At 36.7% G+C, this 20,748-nt stretch overlaps 1 protein-coding gene across 3 annotated transcripts in view; it reads right to left on the bottom strand.

Annotated features, from left to right (window-relative positions):
• The window catches only part of KANSL1L (KAT8 regulatory NSL complex subunit 1 like), a 159,459-nt gene that overhangs the window by 90,519 nt on the left and 48,192 nt on the right, over positions 1–20,748 (bottom strand). For all 3 annotated transcript variants that reach the window (XM_036753199.1, XM_036753198.1, XM_036753197.1), the window contains exon 3: positions 4,592–4,789. In XM_036753199.1, coding sequence (XP_036609094.1) covers positions 4,592–4,789 — 198 coding nt within the window. The remainder of the gene's footprint in view (positions 1–4,591; positions 4,790–20,748) is intronic.

Below are 20,748 nucleotides of genomic sequence, written 5' to 3'. Positions count from 1 at the left end.
CTCACTGGGATTTTATTTTGGTCTTTCTCTAACAAGAAGGTAGTATAAAGACAGCTCAATTGGAAATGACCGCCACATAAAAAGTAAACAGTTGTTTCCTGTTTGCCAAAATATAAACAATTTCATTTTTTGTGATTTTATTTGGTGCTCACAGTGTTCAGTGCTTCCAAGCTCTTATATTGAGGAAACTATTCATGATATACAGACACGAGTCTTATAGAATCTATTCTTTGGTGTCTCTTATTTCTTAATCTTGAACTGCATTTTCTAACGTTTTTCACTGTCCTTTTCATTTAGGTTACCAAGTATTAAATTATGTGTCGACTTAATTTGAAATCTTTTAATAAATTCTTCCTTGCAACAGATAATGAAGTATAGCTGATATTATTGTTATGTGGTCTTTTTTCAGATATTTATTCTGAGCACTGCAGGGTATCCCTAAAGTCTGGACACATAGGAAAATCGATGGCAATGTGGAGTTATTGCATTGAGTTCACATGAATCTTCCAAAGCGCATCAACCTTTGCATCAAAAATGATGGAAATCATATTGAAGATGTTATTTGTTAATATTCCAATCAAATAAAATGTGGCTGAAAATTTCATTCATTTCATTTCTTGAAAATATGCATTTTTGCCTATGTGTCCAGACTTTAGGAACACCCTGTACAATAGATGATCAAACATCCCATGAAAAGATATAGCTTGTTGTCTTTGAGAATCTGACAAAAGAAACTCTGCTAACTCATTTATTTGCCTCTCCAAAGAGAATCTATGAGTCATCTTTCCATTTAACTACTGGTTTTAGTAACTTGGTTTAATTTATAGCAAGAATGTCAATATTGATATGTTCCAGATCCTTTATTAGTTTGTCCATTAACATTGGTCATTGCATGATGATTTATACATTTATTGAACAAATATTTATTAAGTACCTACTATATGCTGGGTACTGCACTAAGCCCTGGGAAATGTAAAGACCAAAATAAATGTCTGCTCTCAAGAAACTTAAATTCTATTAGGGGGAATCATGCACACAGAGAAGTAAATACAAAATACATATGTATAAAATAAATACAAAGCAATATTGAAATTAAAGGAGTGCTAACAACTGAGAAGATCAGGAAGAGCCTTGTGCAAGAGATAGTGTTTGAGCTTAGCCTTAAACAATGGTAGGGATTCCAAAAGGCAGATATCAGGAGCAGACGCATTCCAGATTGGCTGGGCGTGGGGTGGGGGGAGACACATACTTTGCGAATGGAATGCCATGTATGAGTATAGAAAATAAACTAGTTTGGCTGGAACATAGAGTACATGAAGTGAATACTGTGCAATAAATCTAGAAACACAGGCTGGAGTTGGATATTGAAGCTAATGTTAAGCAAAGGACTTTATATTTATCCCTATAGGCAGTAGGGAGGCACAGAAAGTTGTTAAGCAAAGTGGTGACATGGTTAGACCTATGCTTTAGGAATATCTGTGTGGAAAATGAATTGGACAAAGGAGACAGTTGAGGCAGAGAAAGCAATTAGGAGAATATTACAACAGTCCACGCAAGAGATGATAAGTGCCTGAACTAGTATAGTTGCCATGTGATTGACACATCCAAGACAGATGTCACAGAGTTAGAAAGGACAAGACTTAATCGCTGACTAGATATGGAGAGTGGAGGAGGTAAGAGAAAGTAAAAGCTCAATGATGACTAAATTACAAAGCTTGATGAATGGGAAGATGGTGGTACCCTCAAAAGAAATAGTAACGCTGCGGAGAGGGGTGGTTCTGAAGATTCAGTTTGACATTCCTATATTACATGCCATTGAATACGCCTAACAGGCAATTGGTGATGTTGAATTTGGAAAAGAGACTGGGAGCCCTTCAGTACTGGTAATTTTTTCATGGGTTACCCTGGCCAAAGATTTCTTTGCATGGGACCACCTAATAAAGAACCTAAATATCACCCAATCCATGTAAATCCAGCCAATGTAAGCAAATCCCTGATTTATGAGATTCCAGTTTCTGAATCACTGATATGATTAAGTGATTTAGGCCATCCTCCTGCCCCCTGAGCTGCCATTATTGACGGGAAACCTCCTCTCATAATTTCCCGATGCCTCTCTTTCTCTTGTAAGAGCCACCAAACAATGAAATCTGGAAAAAAAAAATGAAGACGTGATCTTTGGACCACATAGGTAACCCAGTGATATTGAGTAGGGTAGGCAAAGAGAGAAGAAAAGTTACAGGAAAAAAGTAACTTTGAAGTAAAACTATGGATTCAGAAGAAGATGAAGAAATTAGATTTAGGGGGCAGCTATGTGGCACAGTGAATAAAGCACTGGCCCTGGAGTCAGGAGGGCCTGAGTTCAAATGTGGCCTCAGACACTTGGCACTTATTAGCTGTGTTACCTTGGGCAAGTCACTTAGCCCCAATTGCCTTGCCTTCCCCCCTCCAAAAAAAATAAAAAAAAAAAAAGATTTAAAAAAAACCAAGTAATTTTACAGAGCTGGCAACAGGGGGCAGACTCTTAGGCAAGACTTTATTGCCCTCAAATATCTTCCCATCTATTACCTAAAATTCCATCATTAGAATGTTACAAGATCATAGGTCTAAGACTGGAAGAAAACTCAAAAGTCATCTGGTCCAACCCCTTCATTTTACAGCTGAGGAAACTGAGTCCCAGGTAGGGTAAGTGACATTGCCAAGTTCATGCAGATAGTAAATATCAGAAGTGGAATTTGAACCTCATTTGTGTTCACCAGCAACTACTTTTAAAAGGAAAATATACAGGTGAAGGTTTCATCACCTTACTTTTCTTCTACTACCTAGCAGAGATAAGCTGCAGATATAGGCTGGAATGTTAATTCAGGCAAAATGGAGAAAAAGGCATATGATAGCCAGTTTGGGAACATGCAATATCCAGAGGATGGAAGGCATGGATGGAGACAAAACTATGAACAGTAGGAACTTTGGGCAGCATAAGGAGACTGGGTGGCACCAGGAGACAAGAGAGAGACATTCAAAGGGAAGTAGGAAAATGCCAAAGACTAACTCCACCTGTGGGTATCTCCAGATTCTGAAAGAAAAAGAGCTCTTGTTCCTCCTTTTCTTCTGCAGGGTGTTCCTAAAGTCTGGACACATAGGCAAAAATGCGTATTTTCAAGAAAAGAAATGAATGAAATTTTCAACAACATTTTATTTAATTGGAATATTAACAAATAACATCTTTAATTTATTCGTGATGCAAAGGTTGATGCACTTCACAAGATTCACGTGAACTTGATGCAATAACTCCACATCACCATCAATTGCCTGCATGTCCAGACTTTAGGAACACCCCGTACTTCCTTTCCTATATCATATACTTCACCTGCTGCAAAGACTAAGAATTATTAATAATGCAGTTCAATGACACTATTGCTTAGATTTCTGAAGGCAATCCTAAAAACCACAACCTGTAACAGATTCTATAAGACAACGCATTCTTTTTCTTCTCTTTTTTATAGGACCTACAATTCCATTGGTGTAAGGAACTGAAGTAAGGAACTTCTTGACCAAAGCACATCCGTGCCTTCCTTGTGATTTATGATCTTAGAGAACTACCTGGGCACACAGGATCACACAGCCAGTCCTTTGTCAGAGATGTACCTCAATTCGGATTGTTCTGACTCCATTACACCATGCTGCCATGCATTTATAGTTCAAAGTAGTTGACTTATACATAAATTTTATGAACATGTGTTGGTTAATTGGCAAACTGGGGATCTGGTTCTGTATATAGGATTGTTAATCTGAAGTTTTAGATTATCTGTGCTACTGCTCTGCTTTATTAACACATTAATTAAAAGGCGCTATACACATATTTTTAAGTTGATATAATAACCTGACATATCAAGAAACTAATCCTTGGGATATGTAAGATGTCACATGTCCAGGCATGAGCCACAATATTTTCCCAGATCGCCAGCAAGGACTACTATATCCCTATGGTCTGTGCTAGGTATATTCTCATTCAGACTAGGCCTACACTTGAAGATCCCTAAAAGGTCAGGTTGATTACAGGGCCGCTTAGGAAGACTAAATTAATTCAAAGATCACAGGCATGATAAAGCCTAGGATCAAAAGAAATCCCTGAAATTACCAATGATAGATTCCAAATAACGAGGGAGACTTCAGAATCAAAATGACCTAGAGAAGGCACATCTTTACCTTCTATTTATACACAAGTATTTCATGTAAGAAAAATGCCTATTCAATGTTTGGCAAAATTAATGAGTAAGGTATAGAAAACAGCCTATTGCCTGAAAAGAGTCTCTGAAATAGAGTTGTTTAGAAGAAAACAGATTTTCATCTCCAGTATGAAAGAACTACCACATAGCAGCTTTTTGTCATTTATTTATATTTTAGATTTATAGACATCTGAATTATAGCAACATGCTAAATGGAAATTTTAATAAATTGATATAAAAAGTGTGATCTCTAATTATAATATATTATATATGTGCATATGTGTATATATATACTGTAGTATATTTAAATGCTTTCAAAGCTATAAAAAATTGACTCCACATGAAATTCTACTCCTACTTCACTTTACCTGTTTTTCTATGTTTCGAAGAAGTAGTGTAGGGCTACTTGGTGACATTTCAAAATCTTGTTCTGGTAAAGAATCTTGTCTCTCCTGGGGAACCTGAGAATTCCCTGTGGTGTTTAATAAAGTTCCTTGGTCTGTCAATTGTATCTGCTTCTTCAAAATATCTTTTGGAAGTTGACATTCTTCTAGGACCACTGTTCCCTAAATAACAGCAATTAAACATAGTTCAATTAAGGACAAAATTCATTCCATATGATTTTTAGAATAACATATAAATGCAGACTTCTTAATACTGAAGCAATAGAAAGTGAAAATTTAGAGAGTATATTTTTTTTGAAAATATGAAGTGTATTAAAGCATATGTAATGAAAAAGAAATCAGACTATCATTTGTGTAATTTATTTTGTTTCTTCATAATCAGCAAAAAAAGGACTTTGAGTTGAAAGTGACTCCAGAAACACATCTGGTCCTATTGTCTCATTTTATAAATAAGGAAAGTGAGTCTGACAGGTCACGTGACTCGCCAAAATTCACCACACCAGTGACTACCAAAAAGTGAAAAAAAAGTGAATTATCTTGCCAAAGCATGTCTGACCACAGCACTCACCTAATCAAGGATCCCTATTGCTTCTGAAACAAAATACAAATATTTCAGCTGAGCATTTAAAGCCCTTCTGATACCTTTCTAGGCTTATTACATATTATTCCTAGTTACATATTTTACATTCCAGCCAAACTTGCTCGCCCCTTAACTCAACATTCTATCTCTTATTACTTCTAAGCCTTTGCAAAGGCTTTCCCTATATGGAGGCAAGACTCTTTCCTCACTACCATCTCCTAGAATTCTTGGCTTTCTTCAAAGCTCAATTCAGTTTGACCAACTCCTATGGGAAGTTTTCCCTAGTTATCAAAACTCTTGCTCTCCCCAAATTATCTCATATTTACTTATCTATGCAAATGTTGAATTCTGCCAGTAGAATGTAAGCACCTGTATCTGTCCACTCTTTCACAGTCAAACTCCTAGACAAAGCTGTCTCCTCTCACTGCTTCAGTGCAGTAGAAAGCATGGTGCAGTAGAAAGAACACTGAACCTGCAATCACACTGACTTTGAATCCTGGCTCTCTGCAACCTCGGCCAATCACTACGCCTCTCTGGGTATCAATTAACTCAACTGCAAAAATAAGGCATTTGGAGTAGATGACATTTAAGGTAATTTTCATCTCTAGAATGTGATCCTGACCTCTCACTCACTGCTCAACCTCTCGCAATATGGATTCTTTGTCATCACTTAACTATACAAACTACTCTTTCCAGATTGACTGTCTCTTAATCGTTAAATCCAAGGTCTAAGTACTTTGCACAATACTTGGTACATAGAGTTTCATAAATGCTAGTTGACTGATTGACCTTTTATATCCTCATTCTTCTTGACTGCTCTCTATCAGTTGATGCTGCTAATCACCTTCTCTTCCTAGGTACTCTCCCATCTAGGTTTTCATGACACTACTCTCTTTTTCCCTACTACCTGACTAGCAGACCCTGTCTTCTTTCCTGGTTCATGAACCCATGTCTTGCCCTCTAACTGTGGGTATAGTTCTGTACTAGGCCCTCTTCTCTTTCTGACTACACTCCCTCCCTCTCTCTAGATGATCTCATCAGCTCCCATAGATTCAAGTATTATCTCTATATAGATAACTCCTATATCTATACATTCAACGTTTTCTCCTCTCAAGTTTCAGGCGTATATCACCTACTGCCTATTGGATATTTTGACTTATATGTTCCAAAGGCAGCTTAAACTCAATATGTACAAAGTAGAACTGATAAGCTTCCCCTGAACTTATGCCATTTTGGAATTGCTCTATTTCTGTTGAGGGCACTATCCTTTTAGGTCCCCTATTTCACAATCTCAGAGTTGTCCTTAACTCTTTATTCTCACTCGTCATATATTTTCAGTTGCTAATTTGTGTATGTGTGGGTAGGAGCTTAATTTTTAATGTCTGGCTCTTCTTGTCTCACCCAAGCTGGAAGTGCTGAGGCCACTCCCTGGCCCAAATCACCGCTGATCAGCATGGAAGCTTTAACCTGATCCATTTCCTATGTGCACTGTTTTGTTGCTCCTTAGGCAGCCTGGTAAGCCCCCTCTTTCAGGGGGGCACCTTGTTGGTGCTCAACTGAGTGTAGACACCAAATTGGCTTTAGTCTTACTGCAACTCAGAGCTCCCAAACTCAAATGAACCACCAACTTCAGCCTCAGCCTTCCAAAGAGCAGGGATTACAGGCATGGGTCACCACTTCCACTTGAGGTCTGCTTTAATTCTACTTTCATATCCATCATATTATCTCTATTCACAGATACCACTCTAGTCTAGGTCTTCTTTTAGGCTGTCATCACCTCTCATCTAGTTTACTGTCATACCTTCTTAACTGTTCTTATTGCCTTGCTCAAACTCCCCAATCCATACTCCATACAACTGACAGTGATATTTCTAAAGCACAAATGTGACCTTGTCCCTTCCCTATCCAATAAGCTCCAATGGTTCCTATTACCTCTAGGATCAAATATAAGCTCTTCCATTTGGCATTTAGAGACCTTCATAATCTGGCTCCAAACTACCTATTACAACCCTCCTTTAATCACTCTTTCTGCCTAGTCAAAGTGTACTACCAGCTGTCCTTCATAAGACAACATGCCACCTCCTGCTTGTATGCCTTTGTACTAGTGATAGTCTCTCATGCCTGAAATGTACCTCCTCTTCACTTCCACCTCTTAGAATATTTCCTTGTTTCTTTCAAAGCTCAGCTTAAATGCCACATCCTAGAGGAGGCTCTTCCTGATTCTCCCAGAGTGCTGATGCTTCTTCTGCCAAACTACCTTGTATTTACTTTGAATATATTTTATATCTGCATATCTGTGAATAGAATGTAAGTTTCTTGACATCAGAAGCTATTTCAATTTTGTCTTTGTATGCCCAACATGTGACAGGTAATAGTTGCCTAATAAATGTTTGTTGAATTTAATTATTCTCTTCATCACTCAAAGCATTCAAATGTTCAGATGTTGAGGGGATTCTTACAATGGGTAGAAGAAGTTTCCATTTATATAGTGCTTCACAGTAACAGAGTACTGTTAAATGTGTCACTTCATTTAATGCCAACAACTGTGTTATGTCAACACCATTGCTTAGATGGATCAGGATCACATCTTCCACATATCAGGCCATCCCACATACCTTATCTTCTACAATTCTTGTCCGTGTTTTTTCTATAAAGTCTCCCTTGATGTGCCACATAATACAAGAGGATTTTTTTAGTTCTCTGAATATTTCCGGAGGATCAGTTTAGCACTCAGGTTTCCATTCCATTAGTATTATCCCTCACTCTCATTATATGACTGGCTCATTTTCCTTTCTGGTTATACTTGTCCTTGATACTTTGATGCCAGAGGGTAATTATTAGAAAGATAGGATTCTGTGGCAGTGAGCGGCTTGGGATGATTTAAAGTATTGCTAAATTCCCTAAATGCCATCCAGTCTGATTACCTTCTTATTAAATTAAGTATTTTAGGTCACTGTTCATATGGACTGCTTGTCTAAGACATCCATACAATACATGTTGACAAAATAACTCAACAAGTTGCCCATTTAACGATATGCTCTAATCTAGTATAGTGGAAGAATATTAGAGAACTGGTTTTGAATCCTGACTTTGATACTTACTAGCTGTGTAGTAAGTAGTAAGACAAATAACATTATGGAAACTGTCCTTATCTGTAAAATGGGTTGAACATATTTATACTACTTCACTGAGAAGTGAGGAAAGAACATTGTAATACATTTGTCATTCATTTTGTTTTCTCAGTATTGATGTTTAGAATAATCTCTGAATGTCATAATGCAACAGTGCTGGATTTATAGTTAGGAGAGACCTAGGTTCAAATCCCACCAAGAACATTTGCTAGCTGTGTGACTACAAGCAACTCATTTAACCCGAGTATCACTTTGCTCATGTATAGTACTAGAATAATATCTCTAGGGGACGTAAGGCTCAAATGAACTAATGTACATAAAATCCTTTAATTAAGAAAGCTTTGTAATAGTCCATATCTCAATGAAAATACAATGTCATGTACAAATAGAAACATTTAGAGAATCTAAATGTTGACAGGGAGATTGTCTTCTATTTGGACTCTGCGTAAGAAATCTATGACATTGGCTATGCATGTATAGATATGCATATATCTTCCTATTTTATTCCTTGATTAAGAGCAGTAATCAATGCATCATTGAATAAAGTTATTTTCATAGACTCTTATCTGATTTCCAACTATGAGCGGAAGCCATGTTTCTTGAGAAGAACCTTTATGATTGCATTTTGTTCTACCAAGTCAAATGCTTTTTTTTCAATCAACAAGTAGGCAAAGTAGGATGTTATATTTTTTTGCATCTTTCTGTCAAGTTATATGATTGTGAAAATGAGTTCAGTTATAGAAAAACATCTATGAAAATCTATTTGGTCTTTTCTCATGCTTTCATCAAAGACAACTTTGATGTTTGCACAGACAGTCCATTTCCATAAAATGAGAAAGTTGGCCTAGAGATGAGAAAGTATATCAGTAATTACTGACATCTCTTGGTTATCTTTTGGGGGTTCTTATAATTGTTTGTAATATTTTCCATTCATCGTCTCTTTGATTTATCATAAAAGACATACTGTCATGCTTTAAAATTACGTTGCTTCCAGCATACTCCTAGATGGATTTTGTCAAGTCCAATCCCTCTTCCTAAATTCATCTTTAAAAATGTCATTACCACTGTCTCACCTAGTATTTCAGCTACTAAGATGATAGAATTCAAACAAATATTGTTGCTGGTGAAAAGAGATTACAATAGAAATGCCTTCAGTTCTGATGATTTTTTCCTATACACACATATATATATATATTTGTTGTAATCCCAGTATCCTCTAAAAAATGTTTCGAAGATGATTTAGCTTATGGTTGGGTTTCACATCAAACCCTTTATAGGCTTGTTTATTTGTTTGTTACTCTCCGTTAGGCAATAATGCTTGTGACATCCTCCCCACTGTGGTGGCTGCCCAATAAGCTTGCACTCTAAAGATGTGTTACCATTATCCATCAGGTTTCTGTGCTTGGCAAGATTAATTATTTGCTGGCTTAAGGATTTCTGGATTCTTTGGGTCTTTTTAGTGTAATAATTTTTAAAATAAGTTAAATTTCTCAATGAAATAAAGGGTGAATCAGAGTCAATGTCCTTACTTATCCATTTTCCATTTCTCAAGGTTGATTACTTGCTTTATTAAACTATAAAAACTGTATGTTATAGATATAGCATACATCTCATCTTCATTTTCTTTTCTAGTACTCTGCTGATTTTGACCTGTGTTCTGTCAAGTCAATGTTCCAACTATACAAGGAGAAACAGGACTCTAAAATCACTCCTGTCAACAACCATTCTTTCCTGTCAAAATGCAATTTCATTTTTTTGTTTTGATATTTGTTATGACCGATCTCCATCACCTACTGACACTCTTCTTAAAGAGAATAACAATAATGTACACATATGAATGTATAGTAATAGTAATGTACACTTATACATACATATATAAACACACATATGTATTTATATAATACACATACATAGTATTAGCCTTTTTCATTTCTTGGTTATATAACCACATTTTCATCAGCCTCTTTCCTCTCCACCCCATAGTTTACCTTCATATTGAACTTACTAAGTATATCAAGGAATATTTTTGTTTAGAGAATGAGTGCTGGAACTAGAGTCAGGAAGACCTAAGCTTAAATCCAGCCTCAGACACTTATTAGCTGTGTGACCCTGGGCAAGTCATTTAACCTCTGTCATCCTCAATTTCCTCATCTGTAAAATAGCAATAATAATAATAGCACTTACCTTACAAGGTTGTTGTGAGAAAATGAGACAATTTTTGTAAAGCACTTTGCAAGCCTTCAAGAGCTAGATAAATGCTAGGTAGCACAATTAAATAAAGTCACCACTTCAGGAGTAAAAAAGTGAAAACTTACACAGAAGTGTAAAAACGCCAATAAGGAGTTTTGGCTAATTTCAAAGAAAAAGACATAGCAACTATCAAAGGCATCATTCTAGAAAAAGGAATATAAAAACCTGGCTAGGTGATTGTCTAGCATTTTGGAAAAAAAAACCACAAAGCTTCTTTTTAAAGAGAATAAAATGCCAAACTCATATCTGTCCTACACTAAAGAAATCAAGAGATATACACATTTTTGTTTAAATTTATTTCAACATAACAACTTATTTTAACTTATAGGATAAAGAGTATTGAAGGTATGCAAAAATTTCTGGAGGTGGAACGTAATAGACCTGCCAGATGCCCCAGATGGAGTCGTACATTGATGATTATAAATTGTCCCAAAGAAACTGGAGAACTCAGAACCTCCTTTATTGATTACTTGCAAATTATTTTTAATTTTAGTCATCCAAATAAGCTCTTAGTATTTTGCTTCCTTAAAAAGAGTAATCTTTTATGATTATCAGATGGTCTTACAAGGGAAATGTACCTCAAACTAAATAATGACAAACCAGTCTACAAATGCAATTCATAGCTAAAAGCTATGTATTGTCTTAATTCACTTACTCCTAGAACACTGCACTATCTGCCCCTTGTCTGATTTCTGCTAATACAATCAATTCATCTTTTACAGTAAGCAAATCACCAGGGCTGTAGATCTCATTGGAGTACAGATCTATTGAGGAAAAGAAATGACTACAGTAATTTAAGCTGTAACCTCCATCAGGGAACTACAAGTAAATAAAACGACACAAAATTTCACAATAAAAATAATTGCAAAGGTTTTACATCTGTCCTTCCTTCTTTAGTATTACTATGTCAGAAAACACGTAATAAAATAGAGATGTGGTATTAACCAACAAGTTTAGTTAATAAAGAAGTCCTTAGTTTCAATATAATCAGGAGTTGACCATGAAAACAAAATAGATTATTTTCATGCATTATTAATATATCACGATTACCAAAACACTTAAGTTGTTACCACTTGCTGCTGCTTTTGTCATATCTTCTGTGCTTTTTTAAGAACTCATTTTAGAGCTTTCAGGAAACTTAGAAATCATCTAGTCTTTCTCACTTTATTTATGAGAAAAATTAGGTCCAATGTTAGATTTGTTTCTCATCACATGAGAGTACACAGAGCATTAGACTTGGAATCAAAAGATTAAGATCCAGATCCTGCCTTCGACAAATAATAGCCTTACCATCATGAGCAAGTCATTTAACCTCTCCCTAGCTTCAGTTTCCTCATCTGTAAAATGTACATGAAAATACCTTTAAAACTTGTCTCATAGTACTTTAAAATTTTCAAGTACTACATAAAGGTAAGTAAGTTTTAATCATTAGTCATAGCCAGGACAATGGCAAGGTCTTCCAGGATAATGCTCTTTACATTTCACCATAATGACTACTAAATTATTACTAATTACTATGATGATTGCTAAAGATTGCAGTTACTTAGGGTAGTTAATGCAAACTAATTGTGGTGGCATATGCCTATCCTCCCTGCTGCTGGGTAGGCTGTGGCTTGAGCTCAGAAGGTATGAGCTGTAGTGTGTTAGGCCAATTGGGTGTCTGTGTTGGTCCATCGCCAATATGCTGAACCCCCAGAAGTGGGAGGCCATCAGCTTTCTTAAAAGGGGGCAAATCAACCAAGGTCAAAAAAAGGAGCAGATCAAATCACCCATGTTGGGATCCGGCCACTGCACTTTGATTCTGGGCAAAATACGGAGACTTGGTCTCAACCCCCATAACCGTCTCCCTCAAAAATGAGTATAATTCTCTGAGTTATAAATTAGGGAGAAACTTTTTATAAATTTATATGGTATGGGAACCCCCTTTATTCATATAAAAGATGCACAACTTGTGCAGATTTTAAGTACTATGTTCAGTCCCTAGGATTTCTCCCACATGCTAAGCTACATTCCCCATATTACACTTTTTTTTGCATAAGGCAGTTGGCTACTCATTAGCGATTAGGCTTAAATAGCTTTAAATTTGAATGTTAAAATACTAAAGATATACTAAATGAAGACAATGATGTGTTCAGCCTAGTATTCTATCTTAGAGTTTCCCTGTTGTAATTTTTTTATGGAAGATAGAAGCTATCCTCCAGGTAAATTACCTGCTACATAAAGTAAAACTTTATTTTACTTGTCCTAAAATATTTGTCCTTTTGAGATGACTTAGTTAACTCATCATATTTGCCCTTAACATAAACGCCTTTTGCAAGTTCATGAAACTTGGTCATGTGCCATTTTTATCTTTATCTTTTCAGACCAGTGATTACCATATCTGGTTCTATAATATCCTTGGGTTCTCCTTGGGACCTATATTCCAATAAAAACAATGTTATACATGACAGATTCTAAACTATGGTTATTACTACATGGTTTAGCTATATAATTATTTTATTGTTTTTTAGTTAAGCAACTTTTTTAATTAAAATTCTTTTTTAGTCAATGAAAATGCAACTTCTCCCCCACTCCTCTTTCATTTTTCCACAGTGAAAAAAGAGAAAAACAAAAACTCTGTTAGAAACATGCAAAGTCAAGAAAAAAATTCTCACACTTTTATGTCCAAGCAAACAAACAAATAAAAAGTTTCAATCTGCTCCCTGAGTCTATTCACCTTTCTGTCAGGAGGTGGGGATAAATGTTTCATTATGAGTCCTCTGGAATCATGGCTGTCTTCGAGTTGATTAGAGTGTCTAAGTTTTTCTCAGTTGTTCATCATTTTATAAATTGATTGGTTCTACTCACTTCGCTCTGCATCAGTTCATATAAATCTTCCCAGGTTTCTCTGAAATCAACCCCTTCATCATTTCTTAAAACACAATAGTATTTTATCACATTAATATACTATTAAATTGTCCTGCCATTCCCCAACTCATGAGCACTCTTTCAGTCTCTAATTCTTTGCCAGCACAAAAAGTTGCTATAAATATTATTATGTGTTTTTTCCCTTCTCTTTCTTTGATCTCTTTTGGGGCATAAACCTAGCAGGGGTATTACTGGTTACTAGCTTTGGGGGCATAGTTCCAAATTGTTTTCCAGAATGGCTGGACCAGTTCATAGCTCCAGTAACAGTGCATTAATGCACCTGTTTTCCCATAGCCCTTCCAGCATTTATCATTTTCCGTTTTTTGTCAAGACTGCTAATCTGATGGGCATGAGGTAGGACCTCAGAATTGTTTTAATTTTCATTTCATTAATGATTTAAAAGCATTTTTATATGCCTATGGATAGTTAGATTTCTTCCTTTGAAAACTACCTATCCATATTCTTTCAGCATTTATTAACTGGGGAATGAATGGCTCTTAGCCTTAAAAATTCGAACCAGTTTCCTATGTATCTTAGAAATGAAACTTGAAATTTGCTACCAAGATATTTTTTAGTCAATGAAAATTCAACTTCTCTCCCACTCCCCTTTCATTTTTCCCAAGTGAAAGAAAAGAAAAACAAAAACTGTGTTAGAAACATGCATAGTTAAGAAAAAAATTCTCACACTGGGTTTATGTCCAAGCAAACAAACAAACAAAAAAGTTTTAATATGCACCCTGAGTCTAGTCACCTTTCTGTCAGGAGGTAGAGAAAAATGTTTCATTATGAGTCCTCTAGAATCATGGCTGGTCTTTGAGTTGATTCTCATTTACATGTTTCTCTTCTACTTTTAGCTCTATTGGTTTTATTTGTGCAAAGACTTTTATATTCTATGTAATCAAAATTATCCACTTTACCTTGTATGATCCTCTCTGTCCCTTGTTTGATCACGAACTCTTCTTCTACACACAGATTTGGCAGGAAATTTCTTTCATCTCCCCTAACTTGTTTATGATGTAACACTTTAAGTCAATTATCCATATCTAGAGATAGCTAAATGATATAGTGGATCAAGTGTAGGACAGGAAGATCGGAGTTTCAATCCTGTCTTATATGCTGCTTAATTGTGTGACTCTGGGCAAGTCATTTAAATTTTCTGTGCCCCAATTTCTTCATCTGTGAAATGCAAATAACAATAGCACCTATTTCCCAGGGTTATCGTGATGAATTAACGTATATAAAGAGCTTTGTAAACTTTAAAGAACTATCTAGCTATTGTGTAGGCATATGGTATAAGCTGCTGATCTATTTGTAGTTTCTGTCCAAATGCCTTCCAGTTTTTCCAATAGTTTTTCTCAAATAATAAGTTCTTATCCTAATAGCTGGGATCTTTTTGAGTTTTCAAATATTAGTCAGCTATCAGCTCATTTGCTTCTATTTACTATTTCACTGATGATATCTCTATTTCTTAATAAAAACCAGTTTTTCTGATGATTATTGCTTTGTAAATCTAGTGCTGCCAGGCCCCTTTTCTTCCAATTTTTTTTCATTGTTTACCTTGAGATTCTTAATCTTTTGTTCTTCCAGATGAATTTTGTTATTTTTTTCCCTAGCTCTATAAAGTGATCCTTTGGTAGCTTCATTAGCATAGTACTGAATAAGTAAATTCGTTTAGATAATATTCTCATTTTTATTATATGGGCTCAGCCTTCCCATGAGTAGTCAGCATGAATCCCTCCCTTGATACGCCCTCCTTCTTATTCCCTTCTCTCCTTTGTAATAGTTGTCGCTATGAGTCCCTTTCTCTCCAGTTTCTCTGTTGAATAGAATGTATTTCTGTATGCAATTTTGTGTGTGTGTGTGTGTGTGTGTGTATGTAAGTATTCTTCCTTCCTCTGACTGGTTCAGATGAGAGTGAGGTTCAAGTGTTGTCTGCTCCTCCCATCCTTCCCTCCTTGTACACCTTGATTATGTAAGAAAAAGTTCCCTACTTTCTCTCCCCTTTTCCATCCTAGTCTTCCTTTCCTTCCTTCTTTCTCTTCTTCTTTCAAGACCATCAAAACCTAACAGAACCACTCCCAGGCCTCTGTCTTAGTAGGCCTTCTTCTAAGACCTCTGATGACAACAGGATTCTGAGAAACACATAGTTTAGCCATATCATGCATTAAATAGTTTTTTGTAGGTCGACCTGGTGCTGGCTCTCATCCCTTCATTCACAGCTTATTATAAAAGCCTGAATGTTGGTCTAACTGCCTCAAATCTCTCCCCACTATATTCTATCCACCACCCAGTTTTTAAATTAATCTCAATAAATAAATAATAATTTCTAACCATGTCACTCCCCCTATTCAATTAATTCCAGTGACTCTCTATTACCTCCAAGATTAAACATAATATCCTCTGTTTGGCTTTTAAATCCCTTCACGATCTGGCCCCTTTCAACCTTTCTAGTCTTACAATTTACTACCCTCCACATACTCTGTAATCCAGAGATACTGTCTTCCTTGCTATTTCTCACACAAGACACTCTATCTCCCAAATCTGAACATTTTCCCTGACTATCCTCCATTCCTAGAATTCACTCCTTTCCCTTCTCCATTGACTGGCTTTCCTGGCTTCCTTCAAGTCTCAGTTAAACTCTCTCTGCAAAAACCCTTTCTTTGTCTACTATTTCCGATTTAATAGATAAATAGATAGGTAGGTAGATAGAAGATAGATAGATAGAGGAACAGGCATACTGATATATATGGTTTGTATATAATTTTTTGCATGTTGTTGTCCCCATTGGACTGTGAGAGCTTCCTGAAAGCAGGTGGTATGCTCTGACCTTCTTTGTATGCTGAGCATTTAGCACAGTTCTTGGCACATACTAGGCACTTAATAAATGCTTACTGAATTGTTTTTGAAGGCTAACGTCTCCACACTGAAAGCTCGGGATTCCATGCTTAAAACAGAGAGCAATGGGTAGCAGCCATCAAATATCTTCTGGCCACTCTCAACCTGGAAAGAATGCTGCTTGAAAGCTATTATCTGGGAATCTGGGGACATTTCAAAAAGGATATGGCATGTGAGTTAAGACTTTGAAGGCTAGATGGGTTTTTAATACCCAAGATGGAGGGGCAAGAAACACGATCAATGGCATAGGGAAGGGAAAGAACTGACATTTTTAATACTGAAATAGTGAGTAGTCAATTAATAAAAACTCACATTTATATGTTATTAAAAGTTCATAAAGCAAATTCTTCAAAACAATCCTAAAAAGTAGTAAGACACTTTTTATTACTATTTTACAAATAAGCCAATTATGACCAGAGAATTGTAATGTCTTCTAGGTGTAAAGCACTGAGGATACAAAGTGAAAAACAGTCTGTGCCCCCAAAGAGTTTACACTCTACTGGAGAGAAACAATGTGTATACAAATGGGTAGAGTAAAAGAAAGACTTGGCTGGTTTTCCTTTTGCTAAGAGACTGCTAACAGGGAGCTTCACTGTGGGGCAGCCCCTGAGTTGGGCAATGAAGGAATACAACGATATTTTGAGGCAGAAATGATGAGCAAGTATATTCCAAGCAAAGAAAACAGCATATTCAAATGCATGGAGACTAGAGATAAAAGATCAGTTTCAGAGAACAATTAGTGGTACAGTCTAGCTAGGACAGTGAATGTGTGAAAACAAGTCTAAGTCTGGAATGACAGGAAGCCGCAGGAACAGCAGATTATTCAGGGCTCCAAATGTCAGCCTAACAAATTTGTATGGAGAGTCATTGAATGTTTTAGAAAAAGGGAGTGATATGGCCAGGCCTGATGGCACCTATGTAGAGGATGAATTAGAAAGGGCCACAGAGAGACCAATTTAGACAATATCATAGTAGACCAGGCAACAGGTAATGAGGGCCTAAATTAGGGCAATGGTTCTGTAAGTGAAGGAAAGAGATACTAAGGTCTCTCACAGTGGCATAGAATTAGCATTGGAAGGGACATCTAATTTAACCCCCTAATTTTACAGGTAAGTAAATTTTTTTATAATTTCATTTTTTTGGAGGGGGGAAGGCAGGCCAATTGGGGTTAAGTGACTTGCCCACGGTCACACAGCTAATAAGTGTGTCAAGTGTCTAAGGCCAGATTTGAAGTCAGGTGCTCCTGACTTCAGGGTCAGTGCTCTACTCACTGAGCCACCTAGCTGCCCCCAGGTAAGTAAAATTTGAGCCTCAGATTTGAACCTTCATCTTCAGACTCCAAATTTATCACTCTTTCTGCTGTGCCAAAACAAATGAAAGGGATTTTGTGGGGGTAGAATAAAAACTAAGCGAATGATTAGAGAGGGAGAAGTGTCAAAGATGACTCATAAGAACCCTAGACAGAAACAGAAAAGAACAGGTTTATAGGGGGAAAGACAAGAGTTCCATTCTGGATATGTTAGGTTTTGTAAGCCAATGGGATATCTAGGAGGATATATTCAACAGGCAGTCAGTGATGCGAACTGGAATTAAGGATCAAAATTATGGCTTGAGTATACGACTTTAGGAGTCATCTGAAAAGAGGTCATAGTTAGCAACTGGAAAGATATTTAAAACACACAGAGAGCAAAGAAGGCAGGACTTGGATGATTTTATAGCAAAGGATCTAGTGAACAACATTAATAATGTAGCTAACACTTATAAAGTACTTATTATGTACCAGACACTGTGTTGAGCACTTTGGAATTATTATCCCATTTTATCCTCACAACAACCCTGGGAGGTAGATGCTATTATTATCCTCATTTCACAGATAAGAAAACTAAGGCAAACAGAGGTTAAGTGATTTGGCCAGGGTCACACAACTTGTAAGTGTCTGAGGCCATTTATGAACACATGAAGATGAGTCTTCCTGACTCCAGGCCTGGTGCTCAATCCACTTTACCACTTAGCAAGAAGGGTTAGACAGGTCAAAAGGGAAGCATGGAGTATAGTTTCATGGAGTTAAAGGGCAACAGAAGGAATTATCTGGGAGGAGACAGTGGTTAACAGTGTCAGTAGAATAAGGGCTGAGAGGCCAATAGATTTAACTGCAAGGAACTGAGAAGTGAGAGGGCAGTAAGGAACTAGACTTGTGAGTGGAGATGATTTTTTTTCTACAAGTTTGGCAGTGAAAGGGAGGAGAGATAGGACAATAGCTTGTGAGGGATAAAAGGGTTAAATGAAGGCTTTTTAAGAATGGGATACACTTGAGCATTGGTCCTCAATGTGTAGTCTGTGGACGAGGAAGAGGGGAAGGTTCCCAAAACCCTTTATGAGGGTCTGTGAGGCCAATACTATTTTTATAACAATACTTAAATGTTTTAATTTGTAATAAGGTAAATATCAATAAATGTAATCTACAAAAAAGCTTGAGTGTCGGGGAGAGAATTCAATAATTTTTAAGAGTATAAAGACCAAAAAGTTTGAGAACTGTTGAACCTCAGTATGTTTGTAGGTAGTAGGAAAAGAGCTAGTAGACAGAGAGAAGTTGAAGATGAGATAGAAAAAATAAAAGATATGATAAGGTCTTGGAGATGGTAGGGGATAACACTGAGGACAAAGATAGATTCCCTGGAAATGGGAATAAAGGAAGAGAGTTCAGAAGATATGCACAGAAGGGCTCTGAGGTACACTCAGAAAAGTGCTCATGGTAGATGGCCTCTATTTTCTCCATAAAGTACAATGCAAGCTGCAAGATGATCTCTAAGTTTCTTCCATCTCTAAATTCCTGTGACTGGAAACTGAATAATAATTTTCTACTGATGTACTACTCTGATGCCTCAACAATTCAATTCTATTTTTAAAAAGCATATATTTAGAACACATTCAGTGAAAAAAAAAAGTTCTTGTCCTTATCTAAGATTTAAAGAAGAGATGAGATATCAATTCCACTCTCATTGAAGTATCATCTAGTGAAGGAAAAACAAGTGACTGGGTTCTACAAGGCTGCAAAAAATTCAAGCTAGTCCATTCAACAGTCTAATGAAATAAAGAGGATCATCAAAAGAAGATTGGTACCAGGGAGGAATTCTTTCGACCACGGCAACTCATGAAGACTGTCTATTAAGAAGCAAGGGGACTCTGTCAGTAGAAACAATGTCTACATAACGAAATCATAGGTCTTTTAAAGTACGTAAGAAATGATTGCGTTTGTTTCAATAAATATTAAATTCCTTTGAGCAAGGCACTGTCAATATATCTAATAGAAGGGAAAGAGTACATCCATGGTTGAATACAAAGGAAAGAACGCTAGATTTGGAGTCCAAAGACCTGAGTTCTAATCTTGGTTCTGTTAATAACTACCTCAGGCAAATCACCTGACTTATTTGGTTGTTAACTTACTCATCTGTAAAATTAAGAAGGTTAAATTTGATCTCTAAGGTCATTCCAGCTTTAAACTAGGATTCTATCAATTACAGCATCAGAGAGTAAAGGAGATGGCTAGGATAACTGAGAATCTGAAGAGAAAAGTATCATTGTCACTTGGAAGGGAATATTCTAAGAGAGTCAGGGAAGTTTTCATGAAGGAAGAGGTACTTGAGTGGTACCCTGACAGAAAAGAAGAACGTTAATAGAAAGAAGTCCAATCCAGATCTCGATGAAATCACAAACCTTTCAAAATCCTTAACAGAAAGTGATTCAATAAATATTTGTTTCATCAGTAGAGTGAGTACTCACACAATGAAAACATAGATGTCTAAGGGAATTAACTTTGATTTCATCTTTGCAACATCTCTTGAATATGCCCCCTTTTCTCCTCTGACACTGCCACCACTCCAGCGCAGGCCCTTATCACCTCACACTTTGATTACTACAATAGCCCCCTGTTGGGTCTGCCAGTCACAAATCTCCCCAATCTAGTCCATCTTCCATAGCGACTTTCCTTAAGTGCTGGTGTGACCACGTCATCCCCATACTCAATCAACTCCAGTGGCTCCCTATCACCTCCAGGATCAAATACAAATTCCAAAGTCCTTCATAACTTAAATTCCAGCCTCCTTTTCCAGTATTCTTACATCTTACACGCTACCACATACTCCTCAATCCAGTGACACTGGCTTGCTTGCTGTTCCAGGAACAATTCACTCCATCTCTCGTCTCCAGGCATTTTCTCTGGCTGGCATATTCATACCTGGAATACCTCTCCCACACTCCTCATCCTGGCTTCCTTCAAATCCTAGATGAAATCCTACCTTTTACAAGGAGCCTTTCCCAATCCATTTTTGGGGAGCTAAAACTGTTAGGAATTTTTTCTT

The sequence above is a fragment of the Trichosurus vulpecula genome, chromosome 4, assembly GCF_011100635.1.
Source record: "Trichosurus vulpecula isolate mTriVul1 chromosome 4, mTriVul1.pri, whole genome shotgun sequence".
Classification (NCBI taxonomy): Eukaryota; Metazoa; Chordata; class Mammalia; order Diprotodontia; family Phalangeridae; genus Trichosurus; species Trichosurus vulpecula.
This window is presented reverse-complemented; position numbering and strand designations above follow the sequence as displayed.